The sequence below is a fragment of the Pecten maximus genome, chromosome 18 (genome assembly GCF_902652985.1).
Source record: "Pecten maximus chromosome 18, xPecMax1.1, whole genome shotgun sequence".
NCBI classification, from domain to species: domain Eukaryota; kingdom Metazoa; phylum Mollusca; class Bivalvia; order Pectinida; family Pectinidae; genus Pecten; species Pecten maximus.
The window spans coordinates 14,640,659-14,659,105 of NC_047032.1; the positions used below are offsets into that span (position 1 = coordinate 14,640,659).

An 18,447-nucleotide genomic window follows, 5' to 3' on the forward strand; every position below is an offset into this window, starting at 1 on the left:
AGGTATTCCCATACTTGACCAATATATGAATTTTGATCAAAATCTGTTTAGAAATGAAATTGTTGATCAAGGGTGAATGTAAGTACACATGTATATCAGAATAAAACTCTATTTCCCTCGACCTCTGAACTTCGTCATGAGGGATAATTTTACTGTGTTTAATACCTAACAATTAAGGCATGAACATTCTCTCGGATAAATCAGGTAACTTCTATTCAAAATCATTTATACACTTTATGACACCAATTTTCCTGCATGCTTAGGCATGAAATAATATACAAAAGGCTCACGCTTTGTTTTCCTGAGTTAAGTGGTATTCGAGCACCGTTTGACAAAGAACACGTCCCATCTCCAAGAAGTCAGCCACATTGAAGTGTCGTGGTTCAGCCCTGTAACAGATTTTCAAATTCTATCTCAGACATTCTCACTTAAACATTCACCTAGTTCCAACATATACATGTAGTTAAAAACTTTTCCATTGTTCAAGTGTTTTAAAAATCATCTTCAGTGATAATAATTCCATTGATTTAATACAAATAATTCTGTAAAATGAAGATACTTACTTTAAAGATAATTACATGGAAAGAATGGAACATTAGAAAGGGAGATAATCTTAAAGGGAGGCAATTTTGATGGCAGAAAACCATAAAGGGAGATAACTGCTGTAATGGGAGACAATTTTAATGGGAGAAAACCACAAAGGGAGATAACTGACTTGTTTAGGATGGTACCACTGAAGGTGGCCTCCAGGGTGAAGCTATTGAGAATATGCATCTGCCTCCACATCACAACCCGACCCGTTGCCTCCTTACAACGCTTGATCTGGAATTTACAAGACTGGAAGGAAAACTTCTCAGGAGCCTGCAATAAAATAAAAACCAAGTGTTAGAGGTTCGCATGGATGTACCATATCTATATTTAAATAAGCCCAACAATTTGTGATTCAATCAATATTCTGATCAGTGCTGTTTGATTGTCCTGCAATTAGCCGACTTTAAATCAAAGTTGATGTGTAGGCCTGTGGGCTTGTTACAGGATAAAAACAGTATTTTATATAGGATTGTGTAAAGAGATCTACTACAGTCACACTGAAGTCGGCACATATCACAAGAATTTTACTTTTTTTGTATTCATAGTCTGAACATGACCTGAAACATTGAGTTGTCAGAAGAAAATATAGTTCACTTAGTGGGTGGAAATTCAGAATTTTTAAAAGTAGGTCAAAGGTCATGGTTAAAGTCAACAGGTCTACAAATGTAGGACCTGTAAAAAGGTCTTGTGATGAGAAACACACCATATCAAATATTTAAGTTTCATCTCATCTCATATGGTTAACAAACTGTGGCCAAGATTCAAGTTTTTGAAAGTAGGTCAAAGGTCATTGTCAAGGTCAGTAGTGCTGATACCAGTGTAAAGGTCTTGTCATCAGGAACATGTACATCAATACCTAAGCAGTATCCTCATTAGTATTGACACAACTCTGTTTTATAAAAACTTTAACTAGCTATCTCCGCCGACTATGCCGAGACATTGGGTATAGCAATAGCTCACATAGGAATTCATTGCAGGGAGCTGAAAAAGCAAACTCTCTGTAAATGATTTTTTTTCTCTGTTTGAATAAAACCATATTTTCATTAAACTTATATATTGGCTTTTAGCAATTTTATCATTAATTTATTATTCAATCATTCCTGTCTGATTGCAGAAATATTCGATTGCATGTTCCTTACACTTTCCTCCTTTTTCTTCATTTCATACAACGCCAACACCTATATGATCAATATTGGTAAAATTGGTATGTACATAAGCATAGCATTGTTACTGTTTTACTGTATATAGAAACTTCACCTTTTGTGACATTATCCAGGGGAAGAGCCGTTCCTGTAAAAAGGCCTTAGCACCAGTTGTGTTGTTTTCGCCGTCCTGTGACGTGTTGTTACCGTACATAAATACATTATGTTTGCGGCTGTGTCCATGAAGATCACAGTATAACAATATCTAAAACACAAAAACAACACCTCTCAACTTGATCACCACATCTCAACCTTGTAACAAAACTCTTCAATGGGATATAGAAAGCATATTCAATGGACATTTTGGGAAAAAAGGTCATAAGGCTGTTTGTTTTGTACGTTTTCTAGGTTTATTATCCCTTAGCTGAACTGTCAGGAGCATTTAGAGGTGGGGTCTCCTTGTAGTAGTTGGTGACTACCTCACTGAACAACATATGGGAGTCCCAACGCATGCCATCCAGAGCAATTAGTGTAAAGTGTCTTGCCCAAGGTCACAAACATGTCAGCACAGACGAGCTTGCTTCACAGCTTCCCGAGAAACACAAACCGCCACAGTTTAAAGGAGTGTGGAACTACACACCTAGGATCTTCATCTGAAGTTACGTGACTAAACACTCTAACCGACTGAACTACCCATGGTCATCAAACTGTAACCAAGGTGGCACTGAAGGCAACCAGTGTTGGTAACTATTGAACAAATAATTCTAAAAATTTGGCAAATCAAAGAAATTATCATACTATTTCCTAAAATTCCCAAAAAACATATACACATACACGGGCGTTTCATCAAGGATGTCAAATAAGTCATGAAATAAGTGATCATCAACGAAATGTTTGGACCAGAAAAAGAACAGTTATTCCTCTTGAGGTAATTATTTGGTCAACTATGACACATTTCCCAGATAATTCGGATGACTTACATTATGCCGTTCAAGAACTTTATCCATCATACTTTTCACATGCCATACAGTTGGAAAACTTTCCTTCCGCGGATGTCTGTAATTACGATTTAAATCCCGGGCAGCGAGAGAGCACCTGTAGTTGCCTACAATAACACCATCCGGATTTAACATCGGCACCACCTTGAAAATAAACACATTTCGGAGCTGTTTTGCCCCCGGGTCAGGCCCTGTTATATAGTCTAGAAGACCCTTCATCATCCAGCTCGCCTGTGATTCACCAGGATGGACTCGGGCCGTCACCACGATCACTTGTTTTGAGTCCTGTTCTTCCTTAGAGTTCTCTGCAAAATGGATAATTGAGATTACATTATAGATTTACTTAAAGAGATTTAAATAATACTTTACAGACATATTTTCGAGTTATTTCCCCTGCACTGAACCAGTGTCAGAAGCGAGTAATTACAAGTCTGTTTTTAAAGATTTTTATATTTTTTCTTTCTGAAAACTATAATTAGCTTTATAAAGAATGCATTAAATTGTACATTTAGATGTTTTTTTAATTTCAAGTCGGTTATAAAGCTAGAAAACTTTCAAATTACCTTTATATAAATCAGTGAATTGAAATTGTAGCTCAACAAACGATGGAAATAAATAATTATATACATGTATATCTATACAATTTTCATGCTCAAACGATAAAAAGGCTTTTCCGTACCAAAGTTTGTGACTGTGACAAGGAAGCAGCTATTCCCAGCTCGCGTTTCACACAACACTTCCCGTCGTATCCACTGACGACGCTCCGGTGAATTGAGTAGTGAGTCTAGATCCTCTTTGAGGTCGGTAAATGTGTAAGGGTAGCAGTGTGCTAGGTAGTATGTGTCTTCCTCATTTGGGAAACTCTATAACATACACAATTACCAGGTAACAACTGTCATTTTCGGCCGGTCTCCATACTTGCTTTTTCAAAATATGTGTTAAAAGCATTTAATCTCTTCACTTTTTACTTGCCAGTAAGACATATTGTATGAATAAGCCAATGTCTCTTAATAAGCCCATCCATGTCTACATCACTGTTCAGCAATAACCCAATGATCCTTCTACTTGAAGTCAAAAGGTTCCTGTAAAAACTTGCACAGATTTTTTTTCTCTGTTTTGAAATAAAGTTTGAGGTTGAGGGTGCATTGAAAATTAGAGCTGCAGATTTTTTATGTTTTCACACGAAATCATCAGTTATCATTGTCCACCATCTTGGAAAATGACACAAATATGTGCCTGTCCCAATTAAGGGTTATTACAGGATAAATTCATATGAAAAGATCATGAACTACATAAGGAGATATCAGGGAGATTTTGGGATAAAATCATGCAAACACAGCACATCCTATTTAGTGAGAAATAAGCCCCTTTCTTCATTATTGCAGAATAATCAGTTTTAAAATAGTAAGCTATAAAATTGGTTCACAAATAAGCGAATGTGTGGGGTTATTTGAGGATAAATACAGTATATGAGAAGTGTGCTTTTGATTTTAATTCCATGGCATAGACAATTAGACATTAACAGGGTAATCACCCCCTGCTTAACAATCTGTCATTACAATTAAACACTAATTGAAATTTGTTTTCTATGTCACTGGTTTCAACCCTTTATTATTGAACCACACATAATATTCCTCATAAAAGAGAACATGGTTGTTCAGGGTTATGAATCTTCCATACATACTACAGAGAGTTATCTGCCCTTGTCCTTCTAGTGTACTTACCATCTGCCATTCCAGTTCATAGTATGGAATCCCTCGCATGAGCAATGGACAGTGCAGGTGCATTATATTGCGCGAGTAACTAAAAAATACATGTAATATTTTTTTCTTTAATATTTTCAAGTGATCACAAAAATATGATTTACAATGGTTGGGATCTTTATTTTGTTTTACTTGAAGTGCAACAAATATTAGGTTTCCAAATATACATGCCATAATCAAGATATCAATTTTTGTATAAATTCATGATTTGCTTAAAACATAGTTAAAACCACAGGATTGGTGAAATGCCACCCCTATACATCTCTGTATTTCTGTATATCCTGAGCCGGAGAGCTTTATCAACAGCATAGACGTTTTGATAATTTTTCAAAAGCAAAACTATATAGTGCAAAATTGAGAGGTATTGGTTTACCAGGAGAAAATGTAAGTTAAAGATTTTATATAATATTACCTGATATGGTGACCAGCTCGAATCCAGCCAATCTGTTTTGTTTTAGCACTTTTTTCAGAGTAGCACAATGGCCGCATGCCTGTAATGAAGAGGGCACAAAGTCAGATTAAAAGAAAAAAATAATAATAGAGCTCAATTCAGAGTCTCTCCAAAGAAACTGAGCTATAAATTCAGACTTGCTCAATAAACAGGTAAATTCAGAGTCTCATCAAGAGACTGGGTTAAATCCAAAGTCTTACCAAAGAAACAGCTTTATTCATAGTCTCACCAAAAAAGATAGCTAAATTCATAGTCTTGCCTAAGAGATAAAGCCAAATTCACATTCTATTTAAAGAGGCAGCTTAATTCACAGTCCCACCAAAGAAACACAGCTAAATTAGCAGTCCCACCAAAGAAACACAGCTAAATTAGCAGTCTCACCAAAGAAACACAGCTAAATTAGCAGTCTCACCAAAGAAACACAGCTAAATTAGCAGTCTCACCAAAGAAACGACCGCTAAATTAACAGTTTCACAAGAGACAAGAGCCAAATTCAGAGTGTAATCAAAGAGAGAGAGAGCTGAATTCAGTCTCACCAAAGAGACAGAGCTAAATTAATAGTCATACCAAAAAGAGAGCTATAAATTAATTCATAGTCTCGCCTAAGAGATAAAGTCAAATTCACATTCTCATTAAAGAGGCAGCTTAATTCACAGTCCCACCATAGAAACATCGCTAAATTCACAGTCCCACCATAGAAACATCACTAAATTCTCAGTCTTACCATAGAAACATCACTAAATTCACAGTCTTACCAAAGAGACAGCTAAATTCACAGTCTCACTAGAAATAGATAAATTCACAGTCTTACCACAAAGGCAGAGCTAAATTCAGTTTGATTCCTAAAAAACCAAAGCTGATCAATGTCACAGGACACAGAAATCAAAATACCAATGTTCAGACAGTAAATATTGTCATTAAAGAACAATTCAAAAACTCACCATAGTTATAGAGACTGTCCCTTTTTAACAAGTTGACAATGCGGAATTTGTAGACGATCCCTGGGACCGCATTCTGAACCCGGAAGTAGTACCATTGTGTGTGACGATTGGTGTGGAGGTCGGTCTTCAGGACAAGTTCATACTCAAACTGACCCCTGTAATATAGAATATCTCATATTACTCTTTGTCTTCAAAATTTCCTTATATCTTTGTGTATATTAAAACAAGAGGCCCAAAGAGCCTGCATCGCTCACCTGGATATTTCAGTAATCATGGCAAAAATATTTTAATTAACATTACAATTATTGTTCTACCCTTTCAACTACGCTTTAATGTTCGGGCCAAGTGAGCTAACAAATATTTTGACCCCCTTGAGACTAATGAACAGCTTTTGATTTTATAGAAAACATCCTATATTACTGTCGCTAATCTCATTCAATTAATTTAATATATCTGTTTTAATTTAAGTGGCTTCAGTTCCCCATTTCAATCAAAATCTGACAAATGATTTTTTTTTTTCACATGGGTTATCTCAATATGGTTTGTATTTTAATCAAAATTTGACAATGATTTTTCATATGAATTAAATTGATTTCTTGTCATTTAGGATTCTGAACATCAATGCACTCAAAGCTTTCGATATTGTAAATTATAGTTGGACAAAGGAGCTTTTTAAACACCTAATGTAACAAACTTTGATAAAGAAAATTTGACATTAAAAGTGTCAGTCTTACCAATATTTGTTAAAATATGCCATGCTATTCTAGTAAAATTTTAATTTAACATATCAATTTTCTTACTGAATTATATATCAATATTGATGTCCACTTTAGAAACGTTGTGGGCGGTAGGTAGAAAATTAAAATTTGAGTTTGATTAAAGTGTCCCTTCCCTTGCCATTGTTGACTCATATGGGGCCGTAAATCAAAAGTGACAGGGGTTCATATTGTCTCTCACATTTAATGTCAACAGTTAAATAACTCACATTCTATTCAATTATGACATTCTTTTCCGTGTCTTATTTAAGAAAAGAAAATTTTGCAAAGGAAAGGTCAGGTAAAACATTTAATTGTCCAATATGTATTCAGATTTATTTTCTTAATAAAATATCAATGCAGACCAAATATGGAACCCTGTATAATGCCATGGGTATCAAATTCTGGTGTACACAATTGTAAATATATATATAAATTACCCTAGAAAATGGTTTTGTCAAAGCATGACCTACAACATATTAGGCTCAAAACATATCAAATACAAGATAGTGTATATTATCCAATATTTTTTTTTTTTTTATATTATTATTATTCTTTATTTATTTATTTTATTTTTATGAATGATACAGTGGAGATATCAGGATTTGGTTTCAGATTTTCAACTCTTCTATAAAAATCCTTGCAACATATCACTAAGGTCACATCATGCTAATTCCACTAGGAATATTAGTATGATATCTTAAACATTGATGAGAATTTTGTAAAGACTTCTGACAGACTTTTGTTCCATAAAATAAGAGGTCCAGAGGGCCTGTATTGCTCACCTGGTTAATTTGAGCAAACATCAAAATAATGTTTATGTTCACAGCTTTATTTGTTTATGTATGAGTATGTTGTGGGGATCTCAACTGCTTCAAAGATATAATCCAGAAACAAAATCAAGATATCATGCAGCCCCTATTATTTGTATAAATTTGAATCCCAGCCTCCTGGGCATCTTAGCAATAAAATATAAATGCCTATACATTGCTTAGTTCTAGAGAAGAAGTCATTAATATCAATATTGCAATATGGACCCCTTTTGGCCCTGCCCCTCAGGCCCCCAGGGAGGTCATGCAGCCCCACCATTTTGAAACCAGCTGGACCATGGACCATTTATAGTTTTTTTAATCCCCACCCTCTAGGGATGCTACCAGTCAAATATGAAAGATATTCATCACTTACTTCCGGATAATTAATTGTTTATAGCAATTTAGCCAAATTGACCTCTATTGGCCCTACCCCTCAAGCCCCCAGGGTTGTCCTTCCCATCATTTGTACAATTTTGAATCCCCAGTACCCCATAACAATGCTACCAGACAAATATGAGTGATATCCATTGCTTAGTTCCAGAGATTAAGAAGTGGTTTACATCAATTTAGCCAAATTGACCCCTTTTGGCCCCACCCATCAGGCCCCCAGCGGGTCACCCCCACTGTATGTTAAATTTTGTATCCCTACCCCATAAGGATGCTACCAGTCAAATATGAGTGATATCTATTGGAGAAGAAGTTGTTTATATCAATTTTGCAAAAATGACCCTTTTTGGCCCCGCTCCTCAGGCCCCTGGGGGATCAGCCTCACCATATGTACAATTTTGAATCCCCATCCCATAACAATGCTAGCTACCAGTCAAATATGAGTGATATCCATTGTTTAGTTTCAGAGAAGAAGTCGTTTATATCAATTCAGCCAAACTGACCCCTTTTGGTCCAACCATCCTGCCCCTGGGTGTCAGCCCTATCATTTGTATTATTTTGAATCCCTACCCCATAATGATGCTACCAGTCAAATTTTGTTCAATTCTGATCAGCGGTTATGAAGAAGAATTCAATTGTTGATAGATGGATGACGAACGCCATGGTATAGCATAAGCTCACCCTAGTCCTTTGGACGGAGTGAGCTAAGAAAAATGGCTCCTTTATTGTATGACACTCCCTGACATGGATTATCTCCCCTGATTTGAAGCAAATGTTTTAGATAAAAGTAACACTTATGCTTACACTCTTCTGGCTTGACGAAGGTTTCCACTCTCAAACCTAGATTCAAACAAGAGATTCGGACAACATCCGTCTGGCACCGGCTGCGGTACGCGGTCACGACTACTTCTTTCCGAGTCGTATACTATCAACACACCTCTCCATTTCCCGGAGTACTGAGATGACTGGTTATCAAATGTCACTGGAAATTGTAGATCTACAAAAATAGTTGGAAAGAAAACTTTACAAATCTGAATCAACCCTTTTCAGAATGTTTTCTAAGAGAAACGTCAAGGATAATCATTACAACAAATTGCAGGAAAAGTCTAAAATCAAAATTTTAGCTGAACATTCTCATGCCTGAAAACAAGAAAACAGCTTCCAATGATATAAAAGGCAGATAATACTATTAGAATAAACGAATAAAAAAAGACAAAAACTCCCCCAAAAATGGTATTAAAAGAATTGTTAAGATATATACACAATATATCATGGGCAGGTTATATTTTATTAAGTAAAATACAACCAAGGATAGATACATTTGTAATTTGGACAGACAAAAAAAAAAGGAAGAAAAAAGATTTTTTTTTTTTTTTAAATATATAAGTTTTAAACAGAAGGAAATGATGTCATTGTTTTCTCACAAATTGAAATTCAAAAATTGTTGTCCCCCTTTTTTAGGAGGTCTTCAGCTATAAACACTTATGTTCCTTTAATGTCCAATATCTAGTTGAATGAGAAATAGCACACAACAGATATTTAATAGAGAATATATTTCACATAATTAAATGAACACAAACATGAAATCGATATCATATTGATTCAACGCTTCCAACATTGGTATAATTTCCTGTCAATTATGGGACAGACACCCTGACAAACACTTACACTGCCACCTGGTGACAGATTGTCAACATTACACCAGACACAGGTTAATGCTGTGTATTGATATGAGATTACAAGTCCAGGAAAAAAAATTAAATTGAAAACATGAATCAGTGAAAATTTACTTTGCTATGAATTTTTTTTGTTTAGTACAAAAGGTCATATCCACATCATATTTGGAAATAAATTTCACGTTTTATTTTCTTTACTTGAAAACTACACTATCTTGGACTATTTTGTTTTCTAAACCTATCATCCATATTCAACAATAAATCAACAAAATCACAAATGAATGCATTACACTAAGGTGGAGAGTCCCTGTATGTTACTGGTGTATTAAAGAGTACTAGCCCCTTCTAATTGGGATGGAGAAAAATGAATCTAAATCTGACATATTATCCAATTTGCCTAGCAGAAGAACAGCTTCAAAACCATATCTATAAATATATGTTTCTGAAGCTTTGAACATGTGCAGTTTCCCCAATGGAAATTTCCAGACATGTATGATACAGTACAGCAGAAGTTTATTTCCCTTTTAAAAATGGCAGATGAGCTAAAAAGTAAAAATAAAATCTAAATCTTACAGAAATTTATTAAGATGTTTTGCTTATGTTACCTTTGAAACTACAGAGCAACCTACAATCTGAAGTTCTGTCACCAACCAATCTGACATTAAGCTACCGTATTGATCCTTGACAAGCCCAGAGTCAAGGGTGCAGGGATTCATTTTTATTAATGGATAATTAATTTATATTTGTTGGTAATTTTACAGAACAACATTATAGACATAGATGGGCTTTAATTACCAGACATGGTGTTATAACCAGATGTGGGCTTATTACCAGACATGGTGTTATTACCAGATGCGGGCTTATTACCAGACATATACGCTTATTACCTGTCACGAACTTATTACCAGATATGGTGTTATTACCAGATGGGGCTTATTACCAGACATGGTGTTATTACCAGATGTGGGCTTATTACCAGACATGGTGTTATTACCAGATGCGGGCTTATTACCAAACAGATACGCTTATTACCAGTCACGAACTTATTACCAGACATGGTGTTATATAACCAGATGGGGCTTATTACCAGACACGAGCTTATTACCAGATATGGTGTTATTACCAGATGTGGGCTTATTACCAGACAAAGGCTTATTACCAGAATGGACTTATTACAACACATGAATTTATACCAGACATGGGCTTTTACTACACGGGTTCATTATCAGATGTTGGCTTATTGCAAGATATGGGCTTATCAAAATGCATGGGCTTATTGCCAGATGTGGGCTTATTGCCAGACATGGATTTGTTACAGATGTGGGATTATAACAGGATGTGGACTTATTACCAAACATGGGCTTCCACTACATGAGCTTATTATCAGATGTTGGCTTATTGCCAAATGTGGGCTTATTACAATACATGGGCTTATCACAGAATAAATATGGTATCTTTGGAACTACATATTGTCTAGATATGAATATCGTATCTAGTAGGGCTGCTTAAATCTTACCTTGACCTTAACACTAAGATAGCCTATATCAAGGTCATTACCTAGCTGTTAGATAAAACCTAAATATATGGACAATCAAGCCATAATGTTAACCTGGCATTTAATTACTCAACAAAAATTAGTTAATTGTCAAAAGTTTCTTCAAATAAATCCTGATCATGTGATTCTGAAAAACGTACCAACAGCCGGGATGAGGATCCTTAACACTTATAGACTTACCTTGGTTTTATGAGGAAAGGATCCTTAATTATAAGACTTACCTTGGTTTTACGGGGAAAGGATCCTTAATACTAGTAGCTACAGCTACTTACCATGAGTATGTCTCCTGGCAAGGGGTTCTTTAAAGTTCGGTGATGTCTTCAGGTGTTTTGGCGTTTCTAACACCTCACTATCATAGAATTTGGGCCAGTATGGTCCGTACGGCCAGAATTTAATATCCGGTGGCCGAGTTTTGTACCGTGAGATAAACTCCTCAAGTTGTTCTGAGTAATTCCAGTAACTAGTTTTTAGGAGTTTATTTTGAGCCTGGATTGTATCCAAACTACGCTTAGACAAGTTCACCATCATCCTGTCGGGTTATCGTTTAACCAGTTCACACAAAAAATAATCAATCATAATTCCTTGTGTCATCCACACAGATTAACATCCAAAATATTATGCCTTAAAATCCTTGAATTATTACACAGATCTGGGTAATAATTACACAAATTTCACATCACAAAAGATCACTTCCTCACCATAATGGAAGTTTCATGAAAAAATCAAATAAATTTGATCTTTTAAATCCATATTTGGGTATACAACAATATCCACTTTGAATCGGTACGAAGAATATCCTCACAAAGCTGTATAAGATTTGTAACTTTGGTTGCTAGGCAACATATGTTATCAAGTTTCATGCATAACTTTCTGTATCCATGTCAAACATCTTAATGTGTTTCAATTAAGTCCATTAAATGTTCTGTGAGTATTACACGTTAAAAAAAAAGGTTCAGAAAATTCCACATCAATCCAATTGGAATCACTCTCCTCACTTAAATCTTCATTTAAAATGTATCGTAAAACTCTACAAATCGCTAATTGGTGAATTATAGGCTATTTTTAAAATCTCTCACTGACTGTACATTGAAGAGGTAGGATACACAGAATTTCTGTTCTTGTTGAATGTTGATACTTTTACTTGTAGAGAAAAAATAAGAACGTGGTTAAATTTCACGATCTTAAATCCCAACCTTAAGTAAGTTGTACTATTTCATAGATCAAATTGACATCAACACAACGCACAACCAAAACCGTTACAGAAAATCTTTTTGATCTCATAAATGATTTGAATGTAGGTTAAGCTCATACCAACTTCAGATAAGAATGCTGTTTCTCTTCATTAATCATAAAATCTATCAAGTCCAAAAAATTTCAAATTTCTTTTCATGAACATTTCACTTTTTTAAAGTAACAAGTACCACATTCATATTCACACACCAGCGAATGTCTGTGAACTTTTTTTATCCACAATCAACACACGTTTTCATTAAATGTTTCTAAAAAAAACTGTACATACCTTTAACACTGTAAGCTAGAGATCCTACAATGGTAACCCTATTATACTGACTAAATATTTTTCTTATCTGATGAGCGCCGGCTGTTTCGTTAAAAATAAACCGCTCTTAATATGCAATGAACACAATGGAGATGTGTGTTAAGTCTCACAACTACAGAAAAAGGGTTGGAGTCTAGGTAAACATAAATAGCCCTTCTTCGATAACACTGTGCTATTGTGTTTGAGATTATTAAATTACTTTTCCTTTTCAGTTTCTGACTAAACTAGAGACTCCATTCAAATTGTATTCGGTCGAGTAGCAAAATGTATCGGTTATTTCCAAACATCGTCAACTGTGACTTTAAACGAACAATTGTTCATGACTTTGCAATATTTTTTTATTTATTTCTTAAATTTTAAATATTGACTAATTCTCTTTCTTTTTGACAGAATAAATTACAGTAACTTAATCTTTTTGCTTTTTGTTACTTCAGACTCAATTTATTGCATTACAAATAAAAGCTTTATTTGACTTTAATCAAAATTTCAGTGTAGTACTGTGATGGATTTTGTTAATATATTTCTTCTTGTCAAAAGCCATTTATCTAAAACCAATATACTTCTTTTAATAATACTTATTCATGAAATATAAACTGTCACATTTATTTAAATTTTGATAAATATCATTTCATAAACTCTATTGTGATCACATTTATTGCTAATTACTCAATCAGATTGAAATGAAAAAAATTGTAACCAAACGGAGAATTAATTAAAAATTTACTTCTTAAATTATTGATGACACCTACTGGTTATGATGAAAGTAAAAGTTTCAGATAACTTTTTATTAATACAACCTTAACACTGCACCAATTCACCCGACACCTATGGCAGATCAGGTCAAAAATTATTCAGGAAATTTTACGCTTGAGTGATTTCACTTAATGTAGTTTACAAGTCAATAAATCACGGATCACTATAAGGAGTAAATTTTTATATATACCCTTGAGTCACTATCGGCTTTTAAATCACATCCATTAGTGTGTATTCCAATTACAAACTATATTGCACAAAGACCCATACAAGGATACAATTTCACAAGATGATGTTGAATTGTTGGTACATGTCCTAAGAAGAAATTGTTGAATCTTTGGTGTACTTGAAAATAATCCTAAACATAATAAAAATATAGAAATAACACATAGAGATTCTCATCAGCTGCTTTTGGATTTGGTTGAAGTTTGTATTGCACTTTTTTCAGCCGATGTTTCATCCGATTTTTTCTTGTCCTTTCCTGTCGAGGCTTCAGACGAATCCTTATGCTCTTTCACAAATGCTGCCCGTTGTCGCTGACGTGAAAGTGAGGCTGATGAAAGATATAGATGAGCAATAGTGAAAGATTTCCGTCGGAATCTATTTCCTTCTAGATTATGTATTCGTATTGTTTGAGTCTGTCTGTTCGTCCCACCACTATTTTCCTGTCCTGAATTCATCGTTTGTCCTTCGTAACTAAAGTCTCTCCGTCTTGCCAACAGAGCTGAACTCATAATGTGTTACAGCAGAAAACTTTGGATCAATTTTCCGAATATTTTTTTCATCAGTTAATAAAAGTGCACTTTGATTGAGAGGCATTGATAGACCCTATGACTCTATCACGCAATAATATTGCCTTTAAAATAAATATCAGCAAAAGATCCAAGGAGAAAATAAATAATAAGAATTTTTTTTTTTTTAATGTATTTGCCACTGAATGTTTTTTCAAATACACGATCTCCCATTACGTAATACATCAAGATCATAAAAACAATTCACCGTGATTGACGCCATCAATTGCCCAACAACGACGAAGTATGTATAAAGCCAGCCTAAGTAAAAATTCTAGTAGTAAGAGGAAATATGTTTTATGGAACTTTAACAACACAGCCTCTCCATAGGTTCAAAGCATGTCTATGAATATGATTTCAATGGAGGTTACCACAAAAAGATCAATTACATCCGTTTCGAAAGTTCAGCACAGTGGACCTTAAATGCACTGTTCCATAACACAATTCCATATAAGTCACATTTACAATGGAAGTCAGTTCTTAAAAGTCACCAATAAACTGATGCCAGAATCTTCTACCACCAGCTTGTAGATCAACAAAAGAAGTCACTTTCAATACTGGATCCACTATTTGCTTAATTTCCTTGTATAAAGAAAATGAAATACTTATGACATGAATTTGTTGTCACAAAGTGTTTGCCCCCATTAATACATATCCAATGCACTGAAAGTTTCCAAGTTTTATTCAACATGAACGAGGTAACAGGCACTTTTAAATTATTCCATCAGGTCACGCTGACTTCTCAAGGAAAGTAGGGCTCATCACATGCACATTAACATTGACAAAAAAAACTTGCCAGAATATTTGTTTTTGGTGTGTTTTTAGCAGTATATTCCAATACATGTCCTCATTCGCTCATCCAATTCAAAATGTAAGCTGTCAGAGAATTGTTATCAGCTGGACGAGGGTTTATGTACCGCGGGGAGTATACATGGCACGAAGTAAGCATATAGGGGTACTTATCAAAAGGGAAAGCCCTTCATGGGTAGTTTGTCTACTTGAACATCACCAGAATACGCCACTACTTAACAAACATGGCTGGCCAGGCCGTTTACAGGTTTAATACCCAATACACACTGTTGTATGGGGAAACCTGATGTCCACTTGAATTATGATTCAAGTCAACAATCCCTCAAGTCAATTCTATGGGTAATGGAAATAAAAATCAAGGAATATTAGTTTATTCATATCACTCTATCATGAATTTGAATAAAACCTGGCCTCTTTTTATTCCTAAATTGACAGTTTAAAAGTCACATCGCCTCCAGATTATTTACAAATACTATAAATCGTAATACCCCTGTGTACATTAAACGTTTATATGCCTGGATTTAGTTTATTTTATATGTTTTTTGGTATTCATGTTTATTGATTAGATGATCTTTTTTCCCAGTCAAATAGCTCAGTATTGAATCACAGCAACATAAAGTAGTGCTAAAGGGTGAATTTTCATATGAAAACTCCATCTTCGCATAATTTCAAATGTAAATTAACTGCTTAAATTCCCCAATATCTGTATCATTATACGAGATCTTCTTGATCTTCCTCTTTAAAAATCAAATTTAAATTGCAACCTGTACCATAGACAGATGGCCATTATAAATTCAATCAAAAATTTATTAGCACTTAATTTTATAGAAGCATTAATAAAATCAGGTTGAATTTTAAAAAAAATGACTGTATTTATTTATTTTAGCAAATTTGATTGATTTTACATTTTCTCCTTGCTGAAATAACTATACATTTCAAGATGTTGATAAATTTTCCTATTTTATCTCAGATTTGGAAGGATAAGTAGCTTCCACAAACTGATGTACGGTAAGTTCGAACAGGCAGATAGTTTAAACACACATTTTTTTCTAGCAAAACATTATTTTTTATCTAGTAATAGTTCGAACTCTGGTTGTTTATAACTATTTTGGATAGTTCGAATTTGTCAAATGAAGAACGTAAAGTAAGATTTTTTCGGCAAACTCCATTGAAAGCTTGTAAAGACCTGGCCCTGTAAAATCATTAAGAATCTTGACACCTTAATTTCTTAGATAAATAGCTAATCAATCTCTTTTAAAATCAATTAAAAGGTATGATGAAATTGATCCAGAATTAAAACAAGTTCTTTAAAATTAAGTAAAATCCTCTTTGCATTTGACTCGAAAATATTAATTAGTGCCGATCCACATAATTCAAATCCACACAATATTCATATCCGACAAGTCAAGAAAAAATTCAAATCAATTTTCTATACATGTTTCTATATATCCCATGAATCAAGTAAAAATCCACACCATGATTTTCTGATATTAGTCCTGTATAAATCCACACAATTTATCCACACCACAAGTACAGTAGAAATTCCACATCCTTTTCCTATCCGATCAGCCAATGGTCGTCTGAGGCATTTTGTTTTAGTATAGAAGTGATAATTCAGCAGCTAAAACAGTATGGACAGTTTCTGTCCAATATATTTCAGCTATAACGTTGAACTATGTTTTGGTCAAGACTTTGAAATCACCTATGAATCCAGTACATAGCATGCAATATGTACTACATAGGTCAAACTATATAAACTCTCAGCTAGGCTCATTAAAGATCCTTCCTGGGAATATGTACGTTTATCATACACTTCCTCTCCCCGTTACAATTGTATTTTGTTAAATCTGTTTCGTCCAAATGCTTCATTAGCTAACCAGATCTCCATTTCTTTCAAGAGTTTTCAGATACGTGAATGGCAGGAACAAAAATATTTATCTACATGTAAATATTGATGTACATATATAAAAAGTCGGTGAGGTATACACGAACCTTTCAACAGTCATTCTAATGATATTTGTCCCTGGGGGAATTTTAAAATGAGCTTATTATAAAATTAAAAGTTTGTAGGGACAACGTCGCTATTCAGGATAACGACAATATTTTGACACAAATAGCATGATAATTAGCTAAAAGGCCAAAATGCATTCAACTAATTCTCGGCTATTCTGATCGTGTCGTAGATTGCAAGCATTAATTATCTCAAGTCTCGTGGAAAACAGAATGCGATGTTTTCAATGTTGTTAAAGATAAACAAATTTTACACCTAACCAATTCTGATGCACACATGATTTAAATCGATGTAATATATCATTTTCGTTACTGAAAATATAATTTGAACGATGTAATTATGCTGTATTTGAATTTATAAAGATCAAATCAACTACCCAGTTTTAGGAATAGTTATTCCAGATTGCACCTGCAGTTTAAAGCTACATATTATAAAAGGCAGACATTTTACCTTTATCTTACCAGTCATTAAAATGAAATAAAATCTCGTTCAAAATAATTCAAATTCCAACTCATTATCAGAAGTCCTTGTTTACAAAATTTCAAAAAAAAAATCAGAAAGTTGTTTTTTCTCATACCCAAGAGATGTACAAGTTAAAATCTCAAATTTCTTAATACAGGTAGTCATCAAATAAATCTTCTATATTAATTTCTCAGACATTAAAATAGTTTCTCCATGAAGCTGATTTGATTCTGACCATGAAAATTACCCAGCCTGCATTTCCATGAAAATCCTGGTCCACCACGCTCAATAACATATAGGTGGCTGTGTATGTCAAAATTTTTCAAAATGTTAGCCCTCAGAGGGGTCGACAATGTTTGTTGATAGTGTTTGTTTGTAGGAGAATGACAAGGTCTTCAGTTTTCACAATAACTCTGCTATTGTACTTCAAATCTTTTACTACAAAGAATTAATGCTGTCATAGTTCTTTGTGTATTGAAGATCTGTCTTATGGTTTTCAGTAATTCTTAAAATGAATTTCTATGTCAAAGACAAACAAACCTCATTGTATTCAGTATTTTTTTTACTATGGATTAATTCAAAAAACTTTTAAAGAATCCAGATGGTATCTTTGTATGTGTTTGTTATGTTATTTTCTAAACCAAGGTCAGCCTTTTGAATTACAGCACATTTACTAACTTTATACATTTTATAATTTGCCTTAGGAAATGAAAGTATTTTTAAAAAGATCTGATGTGAGTTTCACTTTGGACAGCCCATCTCCCTACTTTGTTTCACTCATTAAAAAAAAAAATTAAGATTAAAAAAAAATAAAGATTTTTTTTTCTTCATTTTCTTCTAAAATATCTCACACTTTTATTATCTATACATGTATTTGGAAGAAAAAAAATCAAAAATTGTGTTTCAATTTTCACCAAGGTGACAAACTGAAATCCTCAAATGACAAGACTTAGTGGAATTCACAATGCGTCAACTAACTACAAATATCTGA

The 18,447-nt window shown here is 34.0% G+C and overlaps 1 protein-coding gene across 32 annotated transcripts in view; it reads right to left on the reverse strand.

The window, feature by feature from the left end:
• Nucleotides 1-18,447, reverse strand: part of LOC117316684 (cytosolic carboxypeptidase 3-like) — a 186,846-nt gene that overhangs the window by 39,401 nt on the left and 128,998 nt on the right. For 30 of the 32 annotated variants that reach the window (XM_033871403.1, XM_033871393.1, XM_033871419.1 and 27 more), the window contains 9 exons: nucleotides 8,645-8,837; nucleotides 5,887-6,041; nucleotides 4,907-4,985; nucleotides 4,456-4,534; nucleotides 3,411-3,594; nucleotides 2,714-3,036; nucleotides 1,849-1,998; nucleotides 716-861; nucleotides 291-389 (listed from right to left, as the gene is read on the reverse strand). In XM_033871403.1, the coding sequence (XP_033727294.1) occupies nucleotides 291-389; nucleotides 716-861; nucleotides 1,849-1,998; nucleotides 2,714-3,036; nucleotides 3,411-3,594; nucleotides 4,456-4,534; nucleotides 4,907-4,985; nucleotides 5,887-6,041; nucleotides 8,645-8,837 (1,408 nt within the window). Of the gene's footprint in view, nucleotides 1-290; nucleotides 390-715; nucleotides 862-1,848; nucleotides 1,999-2,713; nucleotides 3,037-3,410; nucleotides 3,595-4,455; nucleotides 4,535-4,906; nucleotides 4,986-5,886; nucleotides 6,042-8,644; nucleotides 8,838-11,343; nucleotides 15,716-18,447 lie in introns of those variants that run through there. The other 2 variants (XM_033871421.1, XM_033871422.1) reach the window with 2 other exon arrangements.